This window comes from Salvelinus alpinus, chromosome 39 (assembly GCF_045679555.1).
Source record: "Salvelinus alpinus chromosome 39, SLU_Salpinus.1, whole genome shotgun sequence".
Taxonomy (NCBI): domain Eukaryota; kingdom Metazoa; phylum Chordata; class Actinopteri; order Salmoniformes; family Salmonidae; genus Salvelinus; species Salvelinus alpinus.
The window spans coordinates 241,811-268,920 of record NC_092124.1 but is presented as its reverse complement, the minus strand read 5'-3'; the positions used below and the strand labels follow the sequence as shown (position 1 = coordinate 268,920).

Genomic DNA, 27,110 nt, shown 5'->3' with positions numbered 1-27,110 from the left:
CAGAAATTTGTGTTTGATGTCCACTGTCCCCGATATGTTTTGGGGTATTTCGGGTGAAGACGTTTGAATACCACTGTTGTACAAATTGTGAATTTTTTTCATCAAGTTTGTCACCAAGTTAATATACAGTCAGGTCGATCACAAAGTCCATACATACTGCATAAGATGAGAAAAACATATACCATTGTTGATGCATTGGATTTGGGTGAGTCTCAGTCCTTGCAGTGAGTTCCACGATAGAACCTATCGGACAACCTTCCTGGTTCTCTCTATTAAGAGTTTGCAGCTGTTGAAAATCGTGGGTGGAGCATTGATAATATTCAGCTGTCAAAAAATATTTTAAGTCCAATGTATTTGCAGCTACCACATAAGGCCGGTTTGGTTTGGGGCCAACTGATCTATTTCATGCTCCTTTCCAATCAATCATAATGTCTGAAAATAAGAGCAGAAAGATATTGACCTATTCGGGAGTGGTATTTATCAAGCAGCATATAGGTGTTTCGGATTCTAATATCAACGTAGCCTAGCAATTTTGTTAATTTGTTAGAGACATTGATGCTATGCATTCTGATTTAAATCAGCTACCTTGCCCATGACTTAACAAATGCACATCTTCCCTTTCTTTAGAAAATCTTTCCTTCCGAAATGTATTTATTTATTTAGAAGGTATTTATTTAGAAAGTATAAAACGAAAGAAAGAAAGATCTGGAGAGAAGTTTTTGCTGTTTTCTAGGAAAATTTGCTGTTGTTCTAGGAAAGGTGACGCACATTCCATGTCCTTAACTGCACTTTGGGCATACAGTAGCTGATGCGACAATTCTCTTGAAAATACGAGGCAGCTAGCGCTGAACCACTTTAACATACTTCTAAAATACTTTTTTAATTAGGAATTAAGTTAGAACCTAATATGTTTCAAAAAGAGTACTATGCAGTCAGCGAGTGTCTGTGCTGTGCGGCCCTGAGGTTGAGTCCTATGCGCGGCTGATAAAAATAGCGCGTCTTCCATTCCGTTATCTTTTATTGCCTATTTGTCACATTTGCAAGTGTTTAAGGCAACACTATAGAGTTTGATGTTTACGTTTTAGTATCTAATAGACTGCATGGGCGCATCAAATATTTACTAGAAAATACAGTAACACCTTGTGCGTAAGTAAGTCGCTGTGCGTAATGTATTGTAATTTGGCACAGGGGAGATCATGTTCACGCGCATTCCATGAGGGTCGTTAAATCCACATAGTCATTCGTCTCTCTCTCTCTCTCTCTCTCTCTCTCTCTCTCTCTCTCTCTCGCTCTCTCTCTCGCTCTCGCTCTCTCTCTCTCTCTCTCTCTCTCTCTCTCTCTCTCTCTCTCTCTCAACCGCGCAATTGATTGTGCACCGCTACGTTATCAAAGAGAGTAGCATCAAGTAGATTATGTAGATTCGCACTCTGTGACGAAGGTTTGACCCCAGCCTCTGCCAATGTAGCTGACATGTCATCCGAAATGTTACTCGAGCGTTATACAGACAACTGTCGTCGAGAGAAGCGGTGAAGAGCAACAACTCCATGCGCTGATTACGGACGGCGGAATATACAACAGAGAGTGCACTGGGGATTCCGTGGGCGACTAGACTGACCCCCTCTCACTCTCCCTCCCTCATTCCAGTCTCTCCCTCGCGCAGAGTTTTCCGTCCTGTGTCAGGATAACATCGCTAACAAAGAGCATTTCTGGCGGTAAGAAACCGCACAAATGGAAGCAGTTGAGAAAACTCTCACTTACCGAGACGACACCGGACCTTATAGAAAGCTGCTCCCTGGAAATGACGACAAAAACCAGTGCAACCCTACGGCAAAAAGTGACGAATCCAATTATGTTGATTTGGATGACTTACTTGATATGAGTTCAGAGGGCACAAAAACTGTTAAAGTGACTTTCACCGGTGACGGTAACCAGCTTGCAGTTTTCAAATGCAACAGTGATACGTCCGGAGAGAGGAGCCCCGGGGTTCGCGAGATTGATGACAATGTGGATCAAATCTATGAGGAAACATCGAAGGACAGGTGGGCAGATAGGCCTGTCTCGGAAGATCCCCCCATGGACACGTATTTGACAGAATTGAACAGCAATGTGGATTTGGAGAATGACAATACGACAGAACCCCAGAGCAAAATTGTGCCTCGTGATTATAATGTCCCCGGCGAGTGTGAGGAGTTAAAATACACAGACATGTATTTGAACAGTAAAACCGAATCGGACGACGGTGAGAGCGTAGTATTTTCAGACCATTGTGCGCCTGATACGGTGATAGACGAATCGCACTACATTACAACGCACGAAATCCAACTGACAGAGCTTGACCATGATGTCGATTATGATTTTGGACGGGGAACCTGTTGGGATATTGAGGACGATAATCTGGTTTATTCATTTGTGGATTATGCCTCTTTTGAAAGCGATGAAACAACGGAGGAAACGTTGATAGGCCTAGTGGATGGTAGGAGCCAGGCGAAAGTAAAAAGCAGCAAGGCGCAATGTAATGTGCACCAACGTGTATCTGGTTGTACAGTTGTCAGCACTGAAAGTGAGTTTTGTGACTCTGACAAATGCCCCAGCTCAGATGAAAGCATTTGTAAAAACCAAAACAGTAGTGGGAATTCGGCGGGGCAAATTCACCTGTCAATCAAGACGTCATCAAGGGCAATAAACGACTCTAACAATATCATTGAGAATGAAAACATTTGTTATAATACCAAGCACATGGGAGACAGGAGTCACTTCCTTTTTACAAGCACTGACGCCAGAGCGGAAGCCTTGTGCGATAGATCCCAATATTTTATCCCAGCCCCGGGACGTCAACACTTTGCAACTAAATTAAGAGGGAAAGATGTTAACGAATATTCCAGCGGTGCGTCAAGTTCGATAAGTGAACTGGACGACGCCGATAAAGAAGTGCGTAATTTAACCGCCAAATCATTTAGGAGTTTAGCATGTCCCTATTTCGATGCTATAAATTTGAGCACTTCAAGTGAGTCTTCAATGTCAGAAAATGGGCTTGGCTTAAACAAGTGGTCAGCTTTCGTTGACCTTAAATATGGTAATATGTCACATGGCAGAGAGCAAAATCTAATCGCCCATAAGAGTGCAACTGCAACTTTTGAAATTAGCAAGAACGCAGACTATAAGAGTATACATGGTATTGCCATAAGCAATAAGAAAGGACCCCAAACCAAGATGTGTTCTTTGAATACAAAAATATCTAGTCCACAACATGCATCTTCCTCTACCCAAAACGTAGAGCTTACAGGCCCATTTGAACCAGGCAGTGAGGTTATCACTTTGACAAAGACATTGAATTTTCGCTGTAATGTTGAAGCGGGGTCACCTGAACCCGGGAAGTCTCCCAAACATTCAGAAAATGCATCAGGAGCACGTTCCATGGATGAAGTTACCGGCACCTTGCCAGCCAAACCAGGATATGAAGTGAGCTACCAACACAGTGACGCGGGTGATAGCATGGAAGGCACACATAAGAAGGCAAGTTTCGCATCAAGTCTCTTAAAAAATGTAATTTCCCAAAAAATGCAATTTGAACAGGAGCGCAAGATGGAGAGGGGGGAGATATGGGACACGCATCCCACGCATTCCCCATGCTTTCAATGCAAGGATCAATATGGGATAATAGAGAGGGATACAGAGAGAGGCGTGCATAGTCAATCCTCAGAATCGGGTTCGGGATACACAAGCAATTCTTCTGATGAACAAGGGGCTGTGGACAGTATACCTAATTCGTGTGACCCCAAGGAAGAGCGTACAAGAACATTAGCAAGCTTTCAGCCCATAAATGAGGCACGACTAGATTCTCAAAAGGATGCATGCGAGCCCACAAGAGGATCCCTGGGCCATAGCCAAAACAGCGCATTCAAATCATGGAGGGATGGTGAGCCAGAGCCCCAAGATGAACATGAAATTCGTACCGTTTTAGATGGGACACACTCCACAACAGATAACACGGGGGAAAGGGAGTTAGACACCAGAGCTGTAAGTAGCAAGCTAACTAAATTGTCACACTTGTTTGTTCCAAGTTCCCAGCGTCTCCCTAAAGATACGGAATTGAAAAAACAGGTGTCAGACAGTACTTTCCTCGGTGCGCAAAAAGAGCAACAGTGGGACCGGGAGAGAAAGTTTAGACCTGACAACAATGCAGGAATCGTGAAAGGGTCAAAGGCACCCGAGATAAAAATACGCCTGAGGAGCGTAAAAGAAAACAAATGCAATCCGCTAAATATTGACAACTTGTTAACCCCTAATATAAGTTATCCAATAAAGTCAGCAGGTGACTCCACATGTCAGGTGCTGCCAGCGTCAGACAGAGTGCCACACTTTACGGTTAGGGATATAAGAGACAATAAGTGCAAGTTTCAGACGCCAATTCATCATGTAAGAGACGTGCGTAAATTGGTCAAGAGTTCATATCGTTTAGTCTCAGTGGATAACAGCGAGAGTAAAGGCGCAGTCGCCCCTGCAACTGCCTCATTACGCGAAGATAATAAAGCTTCTAAGAAACAACCCGGTAAAAAATCGCCTCCCTCTTCAATTGTAATAAAATGTCAGTCTGTAAATACAAATAGCAGAACTAAACAGGGTGTGCTTGTAACCGAGGCTCCAAAGCAGAGACAAATTGAGAACGATAGGTCATCCCCGAAACCATCTCCAGACTGTGCCAAAAATGAACCCACGTCGCTGCACAGGGCGACGGGCAGACTTCCAATTGGCTTCGCTAAACATCCCAACACAGATCAGTCCGAGGCTAAACAGAAGCAGGAAAAAATGGTCGAGGCAGGTGAACGCAAACCGGAGTCGAAAATACCAAAACAGGTGGCGTTAGAGAAACTAAAGGCGGCCGTTAAAACAATGGAACAGCTTTATGTTTTCGACAGAAATGAATGGAAGCGCAAGAGCCAGGCTCCCTGGCCTATTACAGACAGTCATGTTCTGTCACTCATTGCTAAAGAGGAGCATGGTGGCCCGGAGGAGCTAGGTTCAGCAGGTGGCAGAGAGAGGCTTATTACAGAGACAAACACAGACAAGTTGCCAGAAACATGCAACAATCAAGAAGAGAAAGGTTGTCTAAGAATAATCCATGTCCCATTCATAAAGGACACATTTAAAACCCAGTCACAACAAAGTAAAATGTTTAGTAACAAAAGTGTGTTTCATTTGGGGAACAGCATTAAGACAGCTGTCAGTAGCAGCAGCTCTGCTAGTAGGAATGGGTCACAACCCTGTTCTCCATCACATGCAACCTCTATGGTGAAAAGCATTAGCACTAAGACCCCGAAAGCTCCACTGTCATTGGAAATATGCCCCCCAAAACGAGCCCTGGTGGACAGGGGACGGTTCAAAAGCAGCCCCACCACAGAAACACCACCACAGCCCATCAAATCTGGCAACCCAGACTCTGAAAACTACTTAACAATACCTGTAGAAGGCAGGTGTGTCGGTCAAGTGAAACTGTCCATTCAAGAGCAGGTATTCCCAAGCAGCCCTGCTGCCAGTCAACCTGGCATCACCGACACCAAGAGATCCGAGCATACTTCTATCCAGTCCCTCAAACGGTCCCCTGTTGTCATGGAGCCGCAGCCCACGGATACCCCCACCACCCCCACTACCACCACCATCTACCACCGCTCTCTACCAGTGGTCAAGCAAGGAGCCCCCCAGCCGCAGGTGTTCTGCTTCTCCCCGTCCATTGCCCCCCTGCCCACAACCCCTTCGGGGGGAGACCCCTTCCAGCCTACCCAGAGGAAGATGCTCTTTGATCCCACCACCGGACAGTACTACCTGGTGGACACTCCGAGTGAGCCAGTCACCCGGCGTCTCTTCGACCCTGAGATGGGCCAGTATGTGGACGTGCCCATGCCTATGCCACAGCTGCAGCCAGTGACCCCCATGTCCGTGTCCCCCCTGGCGCTGAACACGGGAGGGGTGTACGCACCCACCTACATGATCTACCCGGGGTTCCTCTCACCCATGCTTCCTGCACAGACGGTGATAACACCCCAAGTCGCATCCTACGTTGCATCCCAATTGGAGGACAAGAGCGGGGATACGGCTCACGGGAAATACACCCTGGTGCGTGGGGGGGGACAGGAGGGTAACATGACGGGGGCAGAGAGCCCCTACTACAGTGCTACTGGAGGGTCAGTGCCAGCGTCAGTGCCCATCACCTTGGGCCACCACGTCACTACCCGGGGGAGTGCGGCCTTGTCAGAAGGGAAACCTCCGGTCATCAGCATCACGTCGCAGCAACGCCCGAGAATCATTGCACCACCCTCCTTCGATGGGACGACCATGAGCTTTGTGGTGGAGCATCGGTAACCACTAAGGGAATATACACAGTGAGTCACCTTGAGTGTTTCCTTCTCACTCATGCTTGTACCACTTCTAAGCTGTACAGTCTGTGGCTGGAATACAACCTTAAATTACTTGTATAAATATATTATATTGACAACATGCAAAGACCCCAATCTGTATTGGAATACCACCAAGCATGCCATTAAAATGTTTACATAGTGTCTTTGTTTACAATCTACCATCCCTTTAAAATCCACTTTTTGACAGCATATACAGCAGGTGAGTATTCTCTCTATATGGCCCTGATTCCGACTTAGGAAATTAAGCCTTTCTTACGCATGCCTTTCCTACGTACTTCTCAGTAGTTGGTATTCAGACTTACCTTATCGTAACGCGCTTTGCAGGTGTGGTTCCCTTGCGCATGCTGAATAAATGTAATTCAACTGCTGAAAACCCTCCCACTTGCTGGCCAACAGATTTTCTCGTGGAGTTTTCATTCAATAGGGTTTTCAGGTCATTTATCTTAAACCGTCCCTTTAAATACGGTGTTCCTTTTAGTTCGAATTTTGTCGACACTCAATAGAATATCTAGAGATTACGGGTTCAGAATATTAGGGATCAATGAAAGAATACCATCTAAATAGGCTATATGTATTTAGTCTCCGTTTCAGCACCAATTGGTAGATAAAATTTAAAAAAGACTCTGATCTTTAGATTATTTAGATTTTGGAAAGTATTTATGAATCATAAAAAACAAGCTTGGAGATTCTTTACTCACGAAATAAAGAAAACGATGGTTTGATTAAAGATGCTCTGCCATTTCCCAACTTCTCAGAGCATTTCGTATTATTCTGTATGTAAATCCGAGACACTCCATTTGGCATGATATGTTACGTTTGGTATTGTTGCGTAATATAGATGCTTAGTTTAGGCAAAAACTAAAGTAGGGTTGTTGGTCGGGGTGGATGGGTGGGCGTATAACTCGAATGTTTAGCAACCCAAAGGACAACTTTAGAATTTTAGCTAATTAGCATATTTTCAACTACTTACTACTTTTTAGCTACTTTGCAACTACTTAGCATGTTAGCTAACACTTCCCGTAACCCTAACCTTAACCCTTTTATCTAACCCTTCACCTAACCCCTAACATTAACCCTTTTAGCTAACTCTTTCCCAAACCTCAAACTTAACCCTATCATTCGTTGTGCAAATTCGTAACATATTGTACGTTTTGCAATTCGTAACATATAATACGAATTGTAATTTGCAACATATCATATGGAATGGGTGATGGACATCCACAAATTAATACATACCATACGAAACATTACATATCAAACATATCATATGAAATGCTCTGAGACCAAGTTGCCTTTCCTGGTTGCTAAAATTCTAATAGTTCGGCTAATTTAAGTTTATGTGACATAGTGTAGAGAATAATTGTACCATCTAAACCACTGTAAAATATATTTTCCATAACAAAAATGATTGTATTTTCAGCTCTTTGAAACCGGTGTACAAAACCGAAAGTAAAAGACGCAAAAACAAAACTTATGAACTGGAAGCATAAGAAATAGCACACATAGAACATATGTACCACTTCTTAAACTTGCTTTCAATGAGAATGACAGATCCATAACACACATTTTTATGTGAATTTGGTCAGGTTGCCCAAAAAGTTACATATTGCAGCTTTAATTCTAAAAATTGCCACATTCAGTTTTTCAACCCATGATAGTGTTGGAATATTAGTGTACAAATAATTACAATAGGGAGAATAGTGTACAATATAGTAGGCTATTGCCTGCACTAACCATGGAACTGTGTAATGACACGGCCAAGTTGTAACGAGTGCGCTGAGAGTCAGGAAGCAACTTCAGGGAGTGAGTGTTTTAATAAAATTAACGGAAAATAATACAAAACAAGAAACACTAACAGCACACAGACATGAAACAGAAACAATGACGCCTGGGGAAGGAACCAAAGGGAGTGACATATATAGGAATGTAATCAGGGAAGTGATGGAGTCGAGGTAAGTCTGATGACGCGGAGGTTTGCGTAACGATGGTGACAGGTGTGCGCAATAACGAGCAGCCTGGTGACCAGAGGCCGGAGAGGGAGCACACGTAACACAAGTATTGCGCAATGCGTCGTGTTCAAACTGTTACGGCTTGGTCTGTGCTGCATACCAAAGTATTTTAATTAGCCTACATGTCTTTTTTTTACATTATGAACTGTGACTAATGATCCTCAGCAACAACCACCCCGCCGTGGCGTTTAGAGCAGAAGCAAATTAAGATAAACGAAACAATGTAATTAAATGGAATGATAATGTAGGCTTTACCAACTGAAGGGAACTAACAGTAAATTGGCAGTTGAATATGTGTGGTTATTAGGCCTACTGATGGTTGATACTGACAGTGGCTAAATATTTAACATGATAGAAATAGGAAAGAGGGGAAGTCAAGGTAGCATATAATTTAGACATTCAAGAGTGCCCATCCCTGAAAGTTAAAAGGCTGTAAAATTTCAAATCTGCATAATGGCCCAGCATTTCATAAACTTTTCTGTGAGAAAGTTGATATGTTGATATGCTTCAAAAGGATTACTCATTTACCAAGCTATATCAAGTTGTAAATTAAAGTGCATGGAGAATGCTGTTATTTCTATTGGGAAAAAATCTAGTAGAGGCTTTTTCCACCTGGAACCATCAGGTTCGCTCGACCTTATTCATGGTTTCCGTGCGCATAAAGGTGGTGGAATTATGAGAGAATTAAGTCAAGGTGAAAATATGATGTATCTGCAGACACACCTCCGCCACACCTTCATTTCTTAGATCTCCATCCACCCCGAACAAATAGCAGGTGAATAGCATTCTATTCTCATGCTTAAGTTCAAGGTCAGAATATGCATAGAGAGAAAAGTGCATAAAAACGGAATTACGGTACATTTATGCGCACTTAACTCGGGTCGGAATCAGGCCCTATGAAATTTTTTTTTTTTTTATCCACCACCTGAGAAATAATGGTTAAGATTTGGTTTGAGATTTGTGTTGTGAAATGAAGAAAATTCATAAGCATTTAATATGAGCCAATTTACAATTACCACCAAGTGGGTTAAAGAGATTGAGCGAAATCTTAAGCACTTACAAATTTGTAACATATTGTACGAATTGGAATTCGTAACATATACCATTTGCTGGCGACAATTTTCATAAATCCTTTCATAAAGAATTGAATAATGCTCCATTATTGCATTAGTATTAAAAGTGCCACGTCCCCCCTCACCCCCTCCCATCTACTTGGAACTTTAAGATGAATGAGGAATCTTAGATTATGAATTAGTATATGAATGATGAGACCAGATTGACTTGGCACAAGGAGCATCCTGTTCCCTTGTGATGAATGACGATGTTATTAACCTTTTTTACACTTTTCTTATGATATAAGTCCCCTGAATATTATTTTTATTTTACGTTGCTGTCTCCAATCAGGCTGTCTCCAATCGAGTTTGTTTATTGAAATAAGACACAGACAGGTGAGGAAATGTCCATTGTTTTGGATCTATTTTACCTTAAGATCGCTGGAGGCAAATGTGAAACCAGTCATATGGCAGCTAACTGAAGCATATCAACATTTCAACTTTTCCACAGTGAAGTTTATGAAATGCTGGGCTTATTACTTGCAATGATGACATTTGGTAAGATCATCAAAGTCTGATGGCCTTGAGATAGAAGCTGTTTTTCAGTCTCTCTGTCCCAGCTTTGATGCACCTGTACTGACCTTACCTTCTGGATGATAGCGGTGTGAACAGGCAGTGGCTCAGGTGGTTGTTGTCCTTGATGATCTTTTTGGCCTTCCTGTGACATCGGATGCTGTATGTGTCCTGGAGGGCAGGTAGTTTGCCCCCGGTGATGCGTTGTGCAGACCGCACCACCCTCTGGAGAGCCTTGCGATTGAGGGCGGTGCAGTTGCCGTGCCAGGCTGTGAGACAGCCTGACAGGATGCTTTCAATTGTGCATCTGTAAAATCCTTCTAACCCCCCCCCCCCTTAAAAGAGTTAGATGCACTATTGTAAAGTGGTTGTTCCACTGGATATCATAAGGTGAATGCACCAATTTGTAAGTCGCTCTGGATAAGAGCGTCTGCTAAATGACTTAAATGTAATGTAATGTAAAAGTTTGTCAGGGTTTTGGGTGACAAGCCAAATTTCTTCAGCCTCCTGAGGTTGAAGAGGCGCTGTTGCGCCTTCTTCACCACACTGTCTGTGTGGGTGGACCATTTCAGTACATCTGTGATGTGTATGCCCAGGAACTTAAAACTTTCCACCTTCTCCACTACTGTCCCTTCGATGTGAATAGGGGAGTGCTCTCTCTGCTGTTTCCTGAAGTCCACGATTAGGCTGTCTCGTCGTTGTTGGTGATCAAGCCCACTACTGTTGTGTCGTCTGCAAACTTGATGATTGAGTTGGAGGCGTGCATGGCCATGCAGTTGTGGGTGAACAGGGAGTACAGGAGAGGGCTGAGCACACACTCTTGTGGGGCCCCAATGTTGAGGGTCAGCGAAGTGGAAATGTTATTTTCTACCTTCATCACCTGGGGCCAGCCCGTCAGAAAGTCAGGACCCAGTTGCACAGGGCGGGGTTGAGACCCAGGGCCTCCAGCTTGATGATGAGCTTGGATGGTACTATGGTGTTGAATGCTGAGCTGTAGTCAATTAACAGCATTACACAGGTATTATTTTTGTCCAGATGGGATAGGGCAGTGTGCAGTGTGATGGCGATTGCGTCATCTGTGGACCTGTTGGGGCGGTATGCAAACTGAAGTGGGTCTAGGGTGGCGGTGATATGATCCTTGACTAGTGCCTTATCACTCGGGATCCCTAATATTCTGAACCATTTTCTCCATATATTGTAGTATAGTCTGTGGAGAAAATTCAAATTAAAGGCACACCAAATATAAAGGGATAGCTTTAGATAAATGTACTGAAAACCCTATAGGTTCAACAATTTGGTTGAAAATAACTTGCACTTACGAGCTTAGATGGTTCTCGAACTAATCAGGTCTCTGCATATAAATACTTAGGGATATGGTTGGATGATAAACTGTCTTTTAAAATGCATATTGATGAACTTTGTAAACGGCTAAAAATCAAGCTAGGCTTCCTCTATAGAAACAGGACATGTTTGTCCTCTACATATAGAAGACAAATTGTGCAAGCTACTTTTATGTCTGTTATAGATTATGGGGATATTATTTACATGCATGCTACGGCATCAACACTTAAAATCGCTGGATGCTACTTATCATTGCGCACTTAGGTTTATTACGGGTGCTAGCTACAGAACTCACCACTGTGTTTTATATCAAAATGTGGGTTGAACTTCACTGTCCGTGAGACGAGAACAACATGCTCTCGTGTTTGTCTATAAAGCACTTCTGAGTAAGCTACCTTCTTATTTATCATCATTCATCAATATTAGAATTAGAATTCCAAAAACCAGGTCTCAAGCATGGATTACACTTGAGGCCCATGCGATTTCCACAGAGTTGGGTATGGCTGCCTTTTCCTGTTACGCTCCTTGCCTATGGAATAGCTTACAGACTAAACTTAAACTTGAGACTCTTGTCCCCCTTGCCCATTTTAAATATTTATTGGAGGATTTTTATTTTTACATTGCTTGTAACTGTTTCGGGTAAATCAAGTTCTTGTGCTGTTAGGTTATTCCCCTATGTGTAAATGTAATCTGCTGCTGTCTTTTTTTGTGTGATCTGTGATCGTTTTGTTTGTCTTGTTTAGTTTAGTTTCTTAATCACTGTACCTAAACTGTATGTGTAAACATGTATACGCAGGGCCCAGCTGTAAAAGAGACCTTGGTCTCAGTCTGTGTTCCTTGTTGAAATAAAGGTATAATAATAATACTGAATGAATACTCTATGAGAAAATCTGGTGGCCAGCAAGTGGGAGGGTTTTCAGTGGTTTAATTACATTTGTTCAGCAAGCGCAGGAGAACCACGCATGCAAAGCCTGTTACGCACCTACATAGGGTAAGTCTGAATACCAACTACTAAGAAGTGCGTAGGAATGGTGTGCGTAGGGAAGGTGTACATTTCCTACAGTAAGTCTGATTCGGGCCCCAAATGAGTTATCTGGTATTATAGTTTATCAGTGCTTCTAATTAATCAGTCACAGACTGTACTTTACGGTAGTATTTCCAGTAGTTTCCTAGTGTTTACTAGAAGATTATGTGGTAACAATACTTTCTGGTACTTTAAATAATTATACACAATTGGTAGGCCTACTTGATGTTGCTTGTTTTAGTGAATTCTAAAGAAAGAAAAATTGTAATTCTGTGTGATGTTTTCAGTTTGCCCTATACTTTCAAAGTAAAGTATTCAGAAAGCATCTCAGAGTAGGAGTGCTGATGTACAATCAGTTTCTAATTTAGATCATAATGTTTAAAAATGATATTGACTGGGAGGACCTGATACTAGATCAGCACTCCTACTCTGAGACACATTGTGAATAAAGGCCAATGTCTGTACCGTTAGATACAGTGCCTTAGTTCCCGACTCGTTGATGGTAATGAGTGATAACAGAGATTCCTAAAGGAATAGTTCACCCAAATTACAAAATGACATATTGGTTTCCTTACCTTGTAAGCAGTCTATGGACAAGGTATGACCACCATGCTTTGGTTTTGTTTACCTGATCACTGTTTCAAATGCCAACTTTTTTGCATTTATGGCCCAAATTCAATGCAAGTCAATAATATCATATTAGCATTTTCGCTCTTCATGTCCAATCAAGTATAAAAAAATGTATTGTGTAACTCAATTAAGTTACATATAGTTTCAACTGTTTCAACAGAAACTGAACTGATAAATAATCATACAGGATAGCACATTGTATGTCCTACAATACAATAATGTGTGTGTTATTAGTTCAAGCACACTGTGCCTGTCCATTGTTGCGACCAAGATGAAGATCAGATCAAATGTTATTGTGGTGGCCCGAAATTATTGACACCCTTAATAAATATGAGCAAAATTGACTGTATAAAATAATTTAAATATTGTATACTCCAAAAAATGTTACAAATATATTATTTTATACTAACACAATTTCTCAGAGAACAAGATTTTGTTTAAAAAGTAATACTTTTTATCTCAAAAAGGTAGGGGTAAAAATGATTGACACCCCTGTTTTCAATACCTTTCAATACCTCACCTTGCGAGGTTAATTACACTGAGCCTTTTTCTATTGGGATGTATCAAACTGTCGCACGCAACATATACCCATGTTTTCATTAATAAATCAGAGCCATATTACATTTTGCGGGAATACTAGGCGCACGCAAGGTCCAAGCACACCAAGACAGTCGTGAAGAGGGCACGACAAAACCTATTACCCCTCAGGAGACTGAAAAGATTTGGCACGGGTCCTCAGATCCTCAAAAGATTCTACAGCTGCACCATCGAGAGCATCCTGACTGGTTGCATCACTGCCTGGTATGGCAACTGCTCGGCCTCCGACCGCAAGGCACTACAGAGGGTAGTGTGTACGGCCCAGTACATCACTAGGGCCAAGCTTCCTGCCATCCAGGATTTCTATACCAGGCGGTGTCAGAGGAAGGCCCTAAAATTTTTCAAAGACTCCAGCCACCCTAGTCATAGACTGTTCTCTCTGCTACCGCACGGCAAGCGGTATCGGAGCGCCAAGTCTAGGTCCAAGAGGCTTCTAAACAGCTTCTACCCCCAAGCCATAAGACTCCTGAACATCTAATCAAATGGCTACCCCAGACCATTTGCATTGCCCCACCCCCTCTTTTACGCTGCTGCTACTCTCTGTTATTATCTATGCATAGTCACTTCAATAACTCTACCTACATGTACATATTACCTCAATTACCTCGACTAACCGGTGCCCCCGCACATTGACTCTGTACCGGTACCCCCTGTATATAGTCTCGCTATTGTTATTTTACTGCTGCTTTTTAATTACTTGTTCCTTTTATTTCTTATTCTCTTATTTGTATTTTTTAAACTACATTGTTGGTTATGGGCTTGTAAGTAAGAATTTCACTGTAAGGTCTACTTCACCTGTTGTATTCAGCACATGTGACTAATACAATTTGATACAATTCGATTTGATTTAATTTGATTTAGAGTATTTTTGGTGAGTACGCACCTTTGATAAATGAGGCCCCAGGCATTTACATTTGTTGGATGACATGGAAATAAATATCTTTGGCCAGTGATGGTTTTGGCATCAATGTATTTCACACAATTTTATCACTTATGTCTACATTTAACTTAATTACATTTTCGTGGGGGAAATATACTCAAAACTAAATTGATCATATATGTGAAGGGAGATTTCCATTGGCACTGTCCTTAGTGTTTTGACGTTTGTGGATACATTGAAACTCAAAATCAATGAATTGTTCTTCAACTCTACGCACCCTCCCCTACCCCTTCTGTCCTCATCCTCTCTTTCACACACACACACACACACACACACACACACACACACACACACACACACACACACACACACACACACACACACACACACACACACACACACACACAAACGTGTCGGTGTATTGAGACAATTGCATGAGGGATACATGTCAGCTGGGTCAATGGCTAGGGAGTCGGATGGGGTTGAGTGGTAGCATTGGGCACGGCTGGGATAGCGACGGGAGAGAAAAGGTCAGGCAATGTAAAGTATTTGTTGTGCTGATGCAGGAGGACAGCTGCTGGGAGAGATCAGATGCCTGAGGGGGGGGGGGGGGGGGGTGTCGATTGGTGAGCGAGGCTGCAGCAGGTTAAACTTTTTATAGGTCGCCCCTCTCTCCTAAAAGTGGAGGAGGAGGTGGAGCGGTGCTGACCTCCAGCTCTTACGTAAAGGGGTTACATACTTTTACTACGTTTCACTGTATCTTTTAAGGGTCCCACATTACATTAAGCTGCTCTTATTCCTGTATAATAACACCACACTGAACCTCACACCCAATATTTTGACCATGTCCACTTTCTCAATGATGGTGCTGTGAATTAAAGGGTAACACTTCATATGAAATGTTAGACCTATTTAATAATGATGTAATTACTCAAGTAATAACGTTGTGTTATCTTATAAGTTAATGTAGTAGTTGCTTTGTAATTGCATAGTCATGAAGTTAAATGGCTATTGATAATGAATGACAAAAGTTGCTGAACTTGCTATCAGAAGGCAACTACTAAATAACTTTCATACAACGGGTGGGTCTAATCCTGAATGCAGATTGGTTAAAACCACATTCCAGCCAGTGTCTATTCCACAAATGACCACCAGCTAAATCTATGACGTTAAAATGCCTCTTCCATCTTTTATTTTTTATTTAACCTTTATTTAACTAGGCAAGTCAGTTAAGACCAAATTTGTATAAAACTTGCTGTCTGTCTCTCTGACATTTGCAACATTATTTCAAAATTCAAATTCGATCTCCAGCTGTCCCATAGTAATGAACGTGTCGGGAGTCGTGATGAGAGAGACAGACAGGCAGCTTTTCTCAGCCAGTCGAAATCATTAATCAGCATCATTTCTATGGATAATTACAAAGAACAGTCAATAGAAAACAGGTAAAACAAAATTAAGTGTAGCTATTTTGCAGTCTTTTCAGCGAATCGAAGTGATTGTGCTTGCTGTGTTGTTGGCTAGCTCCTCTGAACATTGTCCTGACGAGAGAGCACATTTTTTTTTATGCCAGGTGAAATCGTGCATCATTAGCTCATTGTTATGGATGTATCCAAATAAATGTCACTAGAAAACAGCTTAAACAAATGCAAATGCAGCTACCTTGTTATTCTGGCCGCACTGTTTGACATGACTGTAAGTCAGCTGTAGTTGGCTAGCTAGCAAGCAAGGAATAAGAACGTTGCCAGCCAGTATGGCAATATAACGTTTAGAACGAATGATTGGGTCGCGTCTATAGTTATAGAACAAAAATACTTAATGACTGGGTTGTGTCTCTGGCAACCAAACTGATAGCACAAACGACCAGCCCGCCTGGGAAGCAACCCCAGATATGTGTCGGCACAGTATCTTGTGGAAGGATGAAATAGTATGAATTCAATTAATCAAAATAACTTTTTAAATGAAAATATGTAAATCATTATTTGAATATGTTGGTAACCCGTTGTTTAAAAATGATAATTCCCACAAAGACTTTGTCTCGGGCCTAACAACACCCGTGCCAATATATCCTCCAAATACTGGCTTCGAGGGCATTATCACTTCAATAACAGCATGCTAGTACGATGTTATTGCTGTGGCATGATGTACTACAGCATTGGATCCCAACCTTTTTCGGTTACTGTACCACCAACTTCATTTTGCTCTGCCTGGAGTACCCTAGAAGTACCCCCTCTTGTGCATTTTACCAGTAGGCCTATGGTCTCCTGAGTCTTCTCAAGTACCCCCTGTGGATAGGCCAAATACCCCCAGGTCCTAGTACCCCTGGTTGAGAACCACTGTACTACAGCACGCACAATGCTCTGTGTTACATATCCTGTTTTATCTTCATAAAGGGCGTCCCTAAAGCTAACATAGTGGTGTCCTGTCTCTTTATCAATACAATTAAATAATGAACCTTGTCCAAGCCAGAAAAGCCCATAGGACAGGAGCCTATCTCCTGTTTCTGTAGCGTGAGGTAGCTTGGTGTACACCTGGACAGGATGCCAGTATATCACCGGGCCTCACCCCCAATCCATCTCCTTAATGCCGTGTGCCAAGCATCGGGACCCATTTTTAGAGTCTTTGATATGACTCACCGGGATTGAACCCCCAACCTTCCAATGTCAGGGAAGACACTCCAATCACAAGGCCACTGAATTAGCCTCTGAACACAATTTATTGAGTAATTAGTATCACACAGGTATAATAGATCATGTGAGTGTTTAATTTACTGCACCATTGTTGCAAAAGTGGATGTGGTCAAAGTGTTGGGTGTGAGGTTCGCCAAGAAAACAAAAACAAATTCAAGCCTTTTCAAATGAACCCTTATCATGATTAAGTTGTATTGCATGTGTCCTGACCACCATCCTTTGTTGTTTTTCTACACAGGAGTGCTTCTTGAGGAGCCTGTCCTGTGATAAGTAGATGTTTCATGGTAATCTTCTCACACCCTTCTTCGCACCCAGTCCACCAAATTCCACCTGAACCCACAATGTTTCCAAGCCCAACCACCTGCCACCATCACCGCCCCATCCAACTCTATCCTGCCGGTGGTCTTTGCAGCACGTCTGTATCTGTAAAGCTATGCTTCATGCCTACAGCTTGTTTGTAAGGTAGCTAATTGCTTTGTAAAGCTGCTTTCAGATCTGCATTTAGATTACAGACTATTCCTTTTGTTCAAAAGCAATTGGTTTCAGGCACTGCAATATTGTGATTCAAAGGGAAATAATGTAGACTGTTTTCCAATTAAGATTCAACATTTCAGACACTTTATTGGGTCCACAAACATTGAATTCAGCACGTTTCCCATCCTGCGAAGCAAACGTCTGTTTTGAATTCAGAACAAGTTGTGTTTGTTTCTCAGTTATTGTTGAAAAAATGATATTGCAGCATAACAGTAGCATTCATCATACAATAGCATTCAATGTACAAGCTGCTATGATTCATGGGAGAATAAGTAAACATTTAAATTTAAGTGGAAGTTAGGATTCACTCGAGTCCAGTAAACCTGTAGTTCAGAATAGCAGAATAGAAGGCCCATAAAAGTCACACACGTGTGTGTGTGCGTGCGCGAGTGTGATTGTCCCAACAAAAATATTTAATCAGTAGATGTACAATAGACCCTGTTACACCATACATTGGAAAACATTTGCATTTGCAGGGGGGTTAATTCCAATTCAATGCATCATATAGATTGAAAATCCAATCCAGGAATTATTTTTAATAAAAAAAAAATATATATTCTCTAAACTGAGGCGTTTCCTTTTTCGCTTGGCTCTTTGGTGACCTGGAGAAGTAGTAAAAAGATCCCTTTCGCTCTCTGAACTAGCTGCACCCTTTGTTTCCTCATTTTGCAGCTAATAGCCACACAGTTATTGGATTGTATGATTTGATGTGCTTTTATATGACATTTGTATGGCACTCTCCTTGTATGCAAATAATATGATGATAGACTTAAGAGAAACACACTAAGTGTGTTGCTGAGAAAAGCTGGAGCCCTGGGACCTGCCACATATTTAGTGGTTGTTTAGAGTCAGAGGTTGGCTATATAGTATATTTGGGGAAAACATTACATTTACATTACATTTAAGTAATTTAGCAGACGCTCTTATCCAGAGCGACTTACAAATTGGTGCATTCACCTTATGATATCCAGTGGAACAACCACTTTACAATAGTGCATCTAACTCTTTTAAGGGGGGGGGGGGGTTAGAAGGATTACTTTATCCTATCCTAGGTATTCCTTAAAGAGGTGGGGTTTCAGGTGTCTCCGGAAGGTGGTGATTGACTCCGCTGACCTGGCGTCGTGAGGGAGTTTGTTCCACCATTGGGGTGCCAGAGCAGCGAACAGTTTTGACCAATTACCCAAGTAGCTTTACTGTAGGCTTAGGGGAGCCAGCTATAGTTGAGTCATTTTATGGGATAACCTCCTCTATAGGTTTTGGCTAACTTTTACACTCACATGTAAAAGGATAATGATATGGTGCCTGTGTGTGTATGTACTGTATGTGTTTAGTAATTGTGAGGTATTATGCATTATGTGAACAGACAACAGGCTAGCGTGTTACAGAAGAACTCAGATAAATTAGAAGTGCATCAGTCGATCATTCATTCATACATACGTTTTTTATTTATTTAAGATTTCACAATGTTTTGGGTGGTTGCCTACTTGTAAACAGGAACGGGAAAGGAATTGTCTTTCCCTTTGATCCTTTTCTTAAATGGCAATTATTTAAAAAATAGTGGATACTGCTAATTCATGCCCATTCTGAATACTTTCAGAATAATTCTGAATGCCAATTGTAAAAAATGCTTATATTCATATTCAATCAGGACGAGGGTTGGGGTGAATTCAAATTTCAATTCAGTCATTTCAGGTTATGATTTGAAATCAAATTAATTCATTGAAAATTTCTCATTATTAAAACAAATTGGGATGTGGACTTTTACATTTATTAATACAATTTCAACTCACACCCAGGGATGAATGAGCTAACATGAAATTGACTCCAAACTTAAAAAATATACTAATCTCTTTCTTTCCTTTTGAACAATTTTGCAGTGCAACAATAGACACTCACGCTTAGAGCAATGGTGCTTTCTTCTGTTTTTGTTCTTCCATGTTTGAATGTGCATACTGTAGGTTGCTGTTTTTCTTGTTTTACACATTAGAAAATGCATTAAAGGTATTTTCAGCTGCTGGTCAGTCTATGAACCTGAAAAATATATTTGAGTTTTCTGTCTGTGACAACATACTGTAAAAAAAGTACCCTGTGAGTTGATTCCACTGTGGAAGAAAGTATAGTCACATTACAACCCACTGGGCCATGGATCTATAACATTTTGAAAAATATTCACCTGTTACAAAAGGGTGGATTAAATTGACTAACGCTATTTCACCTTTATCATGCAAGCATTTGGATTCAAAAGTCAAACATGATACCTTTCAAAATGTCAAACCAGAGAAGACAATTTACTTGTATTTTTATTTCACATATCATTTCTTGTGTTGTTGGTTTTTATGAAATGGTTCATATACTGTGGAATGTAAACTGAATTTCCTTCTTACGGGTGTGTAATTGCTGTTGGGCACATTAGTGCACTTGGCAGGCTAGATAAATGATTTTATTCGCCAACCAATAGCAGTGTATACTATAACAGTTGAACATTGGTCGATGATGGTTGCGGTCCTTCAAAAGGAAATTTGTTAACTATTATCCTGATGAATTGTTGAATACTAGAATGAAGTCTAATTGAATCCTGACACAAAGTAGCACATTCTATTGAACAGGACATTCACACTACTTACAGAGCCTTCAGAAAGTTTGGACTTTTCCAAAATGTTTGTTGTGTTACAGCCTGCATTTAAAATGGATTCATTTGAGGTTTTGTGTCACACACAATACCCCATAATGTCAAAGTGGAATTATCTTTTTAGAAATTGTATTTTTAAATTTATTATTGTCATTTACATGACTCACTCTGTGTGCAATAATAGTGTTCAACATGATTTTTTGAATGACTACATCCTCTGTACCCCACACATACAATTATCTGTAAGGTCCCTCAGTCGAGCAGTGAATTTCAAACACAGACCATGGAGTTTTTTCAATGCCTCTCAAAGAAGGGCACCTATTGGTAGATGGGTAAAAAAAAAGAAAAGCAGATTGAATATCCCTTTGAGCATGGTGAAGTTAGTAATTACACTTTGGATGGTGTATCAATACACTAAGTCACTAAAAAGATACAGGCGTCCTTCCTTCCTAACTCTGTTGCGTCTAAGGAAGGAAACTGCTCAGGGATTTCACCATGAGGCCAATGGTGACTTTAAAACAGTTACAAAGTTGAATGGCTGTGATAGGAGAAAACTGAGGATAGATAAACAACATTGTAGTTACTCCACAATACTAACCTAATTGACAGAGTGAAAAGAAGGAAGCCAGTACAAAATACAAATATTCCAACAAGGCACTAAAGTAATACTGCAGACAATGTGGCAAAGCAATGCACTTTTTTGTCCTGAATACAAAGTGTTATGTTTGGGACAAATCCAATACAACACATTACTAAGTACCACTTTCCATATTTTCAAGCATAGTGGTGGCTGCATCATGTTATGGGTATGCTTGTAATTGTTAAGGACTGGGGAGTTTTTCAGGATAAAAAAGAAACGGAACTGAGCTAAACACAGGCAAAATCCTAGAGGTTCAATCTGCTTTCCACCAGACACTGGCAGATGAATTCACCTTTCAACAGGACAATAACCTAAAACATAAAGCCAAATCTACACTGGAGTTGCTTACCAAGAAGACAGTGAATGTTGCTGAGTGGCCAAGTTACGTTTTGACTTAAATCGACTTGAAAATCTATGGCAAAGACCTCAAAATGGTTGTCTAGCAATGCTTAACAACCAATTTGACAGAGCTTGAATAATTTTTGTAAGAATAATGGGAAAATGTTGCAAAATCCAGATGTGGAAAGCTCTTAGACCCTTAAATAGAAAGACTCACAGCTGTAATCACTGCCAAAGGGGCTTCTACAAAGTATTTACTCAGGGGTGTGAATACTTATGTGAATGAGACATTTCTGTATTTAATTTTCAATAAGTTAGCAAACATTTCGAAAAACACGTTTTCACTTTGTCATTATGTGGTATCGTGTGTAGATGGGTGAGATTTTTTTTTTTTTTAATACATTTTGAATTCTGGCTGTACAAAGGGTGGAATAAGTCAAGGGTTATAAATACTTTATGAAGGCACTGTGTAAATATGTGTAATTCATTTTGAAATGTTAGATGTTCTTGTCTAGCTGACTATAACAGAAATATGTGTAACACTGTCATTAACATGTCATTACCTTTAAGTCTGTTCATTGTATGTTCATTTCTGAAAAATGACATTACACTGTCAGTAGCTCAACTTAGCGGGTGTTAGAATTTCAGAACTTACTGAGTTATAATTTGTCACTAACATGAACAGTCATGATTTGACATTATATATGTTAAGTGTATGATATCATTATGTGGACTAATAAAGCTTAGTCAAAGTGATAACATCATTTAGTAAAGAGCTACCCAGACACACTGTAGCATAAATTATGAGTCATTGAATAAGAAATCTCAGTTTACAACTTCACCTAAGCACAACATCCCTCCCCAAACCCATAAATCTACTGGCTTTCGGGTTCCCTGATGCCCAATGAAAGAAACATTCAGTGTATATGCTTGCTTTTTGAAAGATGGTGAAAGACGGATGGGGAAGTAATGTTGAGATGGGACAAATGTACGTGAACGAACGCATGAGAAAGAATGGTGCTATTAAGATTGATCGGCTACATTAGCCTTGGAGTCTGCAAGACAGTCATACAAAAGAGACATTATGTATATGTTGTGTAAGTTTTGTGCTTTATGGACTTAAGATGGCGGCCTAAGAAGGAGCACGAGACCGGGAGGTCAATGCAGAGTTTGTTTGTTAGATGAAGCAGTGCCGTGTTTGCACTTGCAAGGTGACAGTGATGAAATATGACAAGTCGACTGAGGTGAAAAGAATGCACTGTAGGCACAAAAGCCTACAAGTGTTTGGAATAAATCAAATTGCAAGCTAATTAACATTGTCCGTTGCGTATGTTTCTCATCATGGTTGTCTTGCTTGTGCCCATTTTCTTTGCTAAGGTCCTTCCATAACATTTTGACAGTAATCAAACCATTGGGAATCACAGCCATCTTTAAACACACAAAGTGGTGTCCCAACCAGTGTTTTACTGGTCAATTTGTATCGTTTCTGTTGCTGGTAATATGATTTCCCCCCAATCCTTTCCAGCAACTTTCTGCTCCACTGAATGAGCAGCATAAGCTTTCTGCTCCTAAAAAAATGTATCCCGAGCAAAACAAGAAGAGCAAATTGATTTTCTTCAGAGAGACACAAAAATGTTTGTTGTCTGCTGAAGGGTGCAAGGTTAGCTTTCTGATGGCACTGAAACCTCACCCGGCCCGGGCTTAAGTTCAACCTGACAGTTTGCTGGTGTGTTTACATTGTTGCCATGGAGGCAGTGAGACTGGCAGACAGCCCCTTGCTCCCAGCTGCTCTCTGCACTTCCTAAAGAATCTCCATTAAGCCCCAGTTGTTGTGCTTGGATGCCAACCGGGGGCTCTGATGTCACAACTGCGACACAAGGCCAGACACGATTTATTGCCTCACCCGGGGCAGCAAACGGGTACACTATTCACTCAGTGCTCCTTCACACACACACTCACACACTCACTCACTCTCATGTCATGCTGAATTCCAAATCAACCCCTGGCCCTTAATCCCTAGCCACTCCGTAGATCTGAGAGGATTGGATAGGTGGAGGCGATATGGTGACATTTCCACCCAGCCAATCATAAGGCAAGATGAAGCGATTTCCATGAAGCTGATATCTCAGATCAACAGGACCGCCTGCAGTGTAGGGGTTAGGGGTCAATTTGGGATTCAGAATCAATGCTCTCCCCTGGTTGACATACTTTGCTTACGCTACATACCATCAACACACAGTGTCAAAAACATAACAGGGCTTGGTTTCCCGCATTTGATGGGTTATTTGTATACTGTAAATCATTACTAAAGTGCAACGTTAATATGCTTGTGAATGTATTTGTAACCATATCCTGGAAATATACATTGCTTTCAGAAAGTATTCATGCCCCTTAACTTATTCCACATTTTGTTGTGTTAAAGCCTGAATTTCTCCCATTCTTCCTTGCAGATTTCTCAAGTTGTGTTAGAAGGGGAGCGAAGGTGAACAGCAATTTTAAAATCTTTCCAAAGATTTTCAATGGGAATCAAGTCTGGGCATTGGCTGGGCCACTCAAGGACTTTCACATTCTTGTTCTGAAGCCATTCCAGCGTTGCTTTTTCTATATGCTTGAGGTCATTGTCCTGTTGGAATGTAAATCTTCCTTTGCACTCTGAAGCAGGTTCTCAGCAAGGGTTTGCCTGTATTTGGCTCCATGAATTGTTCCCTCTATCCTTACCAATCTCGGCCACTGAAAAGCATCCCCATAGCATGATGCTGCCACCACCATGCTTCACGTTAGGGATGGTGTTAGATGGTTGATGAGCTGTGCCTGGTTTTCTCCAGACATAGTGCTCTGCATTCAGGCTACAGAGTAAAATTTGTCTCATCGGACCACAGAATATTTTGCCTTATGCTCGGGGTCTTTCACTTGCCTTTTTGTAAACTCCAGGTGTGTTGTGATATTCCTTTTTCACAGGAGTGGCTTCCGTCTGGCCACTCTCCCATAAAGTCCAGATTGGTGAAGTGCTGTAGAGACTGTTGTCCTTCTGGCAGGTTCTCCCATCTCAGCCAAGGAACTCCGTAGTTCTGTCAGAGTGGTCATTGGGTTCTTGGCCACCTCCCTGACCAAGCTCCTTCTTGCCCGGTTGCTCAGTTTGGTCGGATGGCCAGCTCAAGGCAGGGTCTGGGTAGCTCCATACCTTTTTCAATTTCCCAATGATGGAGACCACTGTGCTTTTGGAAACTCTAGAAATGGTTTTCTACCCCAGCTATATGCCTCATCACAATTCTATAATCTTGCAGTTCTACAGACAGTTCTTTGGACTTCATGGTATGGTTTCTGCTCTGACATGCACTATCAATTGTTATAGACAGGTGTGTTTCTTTCTAAATCATGTCCAAACTAGAGGTCGACCGATTATGATTTTTCAACGCCGATACCGATTATTGGAGGACCAAAAAAAGCCGATACTGATTAATCGGACAATTTTTTTTAAATGTATTTGTAATAATGATAATTACAACAATACTGAATGAACACTTATTTTATCTTAACATAATACATCAATAAAATCAATTTATCCTCAAATAAATAATGAAACATGTTCAATTTGGTTTAAATAATGCAAAAACAAAGTGTTGGAGAAGAAAGTAAAAGTGCAATATGTGCCATGTAAAAAAGCTACCGTTGAAGTTCCTTGCTCAGAACATGAGAACATATGAAAGCTGGTGGTTCCTTTTAACATGAGTCTTCAATATTCCCAGGTAAGAAGTTTTAGGGCGTAGTTATTATAGGAATTATAGGACTATTTCTCTCTATACCATTTGTATTTCATATACCTTTGACTATTGGATGTTCTTATAGGCACTTTAGTATTGCCAGTGTAACAGTATAGCTTCCGTCCCTCTCCTCGCCCCTACCTGGGCTCGAACCAGGAACACATCGACAACAGCCACCCTCGAAGCATCGTTACCCATCGCTCCACAAAAGCCGCGGCCTTTGCAGAGCAAGGGGAACAACTACTTCAAGTCTCAGAGCGAGTGACGTCACCGATTGAAACGCTATTAGCGCACACCCCGCTAACTAGCTAGCCATTTCACATCGGTTACACCAGCCTAATCTCGGGAGTTGATAGGCTTGAAGTCATAAACAGCTCAATGCTTGAAACATTGCGAAGAGCTGCTGGCAAACGCACGAAAGTGCTGTTTGAATGAATGCTTACGAGCATGCTCAGTCAGACTGCTCAGATCAAATCATAGACTTAATTATAACATAACACACAGAAATACGAGCCTTTGGTCATTAATATGGTCGAATTCAGTGAAATACGGAACCATTCCGTATTTTATCTAACGGGTGGCATCCCTAAGTCTAAATATTGCTGTTACATTGTACAACCTTCAATGTTATGTCATAATTATGTACAACTCTGGCAAATTAATTACGGTCTTTGTTTGGAATAAATGGACTTCACACAGTTCGCAACGAGCCAGGCGGCCCAAACTGCTGCATATACCCTGACTGCTTGCACGGAACGCAAGAGAAGTGACACAATTTCCCTAATTATAAGAAATTCATGTTAGCAGGCAATATTGACTAAATATGCAGGTTTAAAAATATATACTTGTGTATTGATTTTAAAGAAAGGCATTGATGTTTATGGTTAGGTTTGGTGCAACAACAGTGCTAAATCATCACCCGTTTGGCGAAGTAGGCTGTGATTCGATGAGAAATTAATAGGCACCGCATCGATTATATGCAACGCAGGACACGCTAGATAAACTAGTAATATCATCAACCATGTGTAGTTAACTAGTGATTGTGAAGATTGATTGTTTTTTATAAGTTTAATGCTAGCTAGATACTTACCTTGGCTTCTTGCTGCCCTCGCGTAACAGGTAGTCAAGTCTGCCACGCAGGCTCCTCATGGAGTGCAATGTAAGGCAGGTGGTTAGAGCGTTGGACTAGTAACCGGAAGGTTGGAAAAAACAAATCCCCGAGCTGACAAGGTAAAAATCTGTCGTTCTGCCCCTGAACAAGGCAGTTAACCCACTGTTCCTAGGCAGTCATTGAAAATAAGAATGTGTTCTTAACTGACTTGCCTAGTTAAATGAAGGTGTAAAAAAAATATCTAAATAAATAAATCTACCAAATCGGTGTCCAAAAATACCGATTTCCGTTTTTTATGAAAACTTGAAATCGGCCCTAATTAAATCGGCCATTCCGATTAATCGGTCGACCTCTAGTCGAAACAACTGAATTGGCCAAAGGTGGGCTCCAATCAAGTTGTAGAGACATCTCAAGGACAAACAAAGGAAATTGGATGCGCCTGAGCTCAATTTTAAGTGTTATAACAAAGGGCCATGAATACTTAGGTAAATAATCCTGTATTTAATTTAATACATTTGCAAAAAAATTTTAAAACATGTTTTCACTTCGTCATTATGGGGTATTGTCTGTAGATGGGTGAGAATTTTTATATTTAATCCATCCTTAATTCAGGCTGTAACAACAAAATGTGGAATAAATCTAGGGGTATGAATACTTTCTGAAAGCACTATCTGTAAATATCCTTATATGTACTGTACTTCTTACCATACCTTTCTACTATGATTGACATGCGTTAAAATGGTCAAACTGAACAAGCCACACAGGAAATCTATTATTATCTAAAGACATGTCAGGTAAACCAGTGTTCTGATAGCTTAACCAAGTAGGCACAATGGCCATGTACAGGTCAGTAATGTTGGTGGGAAAGGTCAAAAGACATACAATTTCCA

General features: G+C 41.1%; 1 protein-coding gene across 1 annotated transcript; it reads left to right on the top strand.

Moving 5' to 3' along the window:
• Positions 1-1,364: 1,364 nt before the first annotated feature.
• On the top strand, positions 1,365-18,749 carry LOC139566848 (uncharacterized protein C4orf54-like). Its single transcript, XM_071388170.1, has 2 exons — positions 1,365-6,377; positions 17,445-18,749. Exon 1 carries the CDS (start codon positions 1,729-1,731, stop codon positions 6,355-6,357), a length of 4,629 nt encoding a protein of 1,542 aa, XP_071244271.1. The 5' UTR covers positions 1,365-1,728; the 3' UTR covers positions 6,358-6,377; positions 17,445-18,749.
• Positions 18,750-27,110: the final 8,361 nt, after the last annotated feature.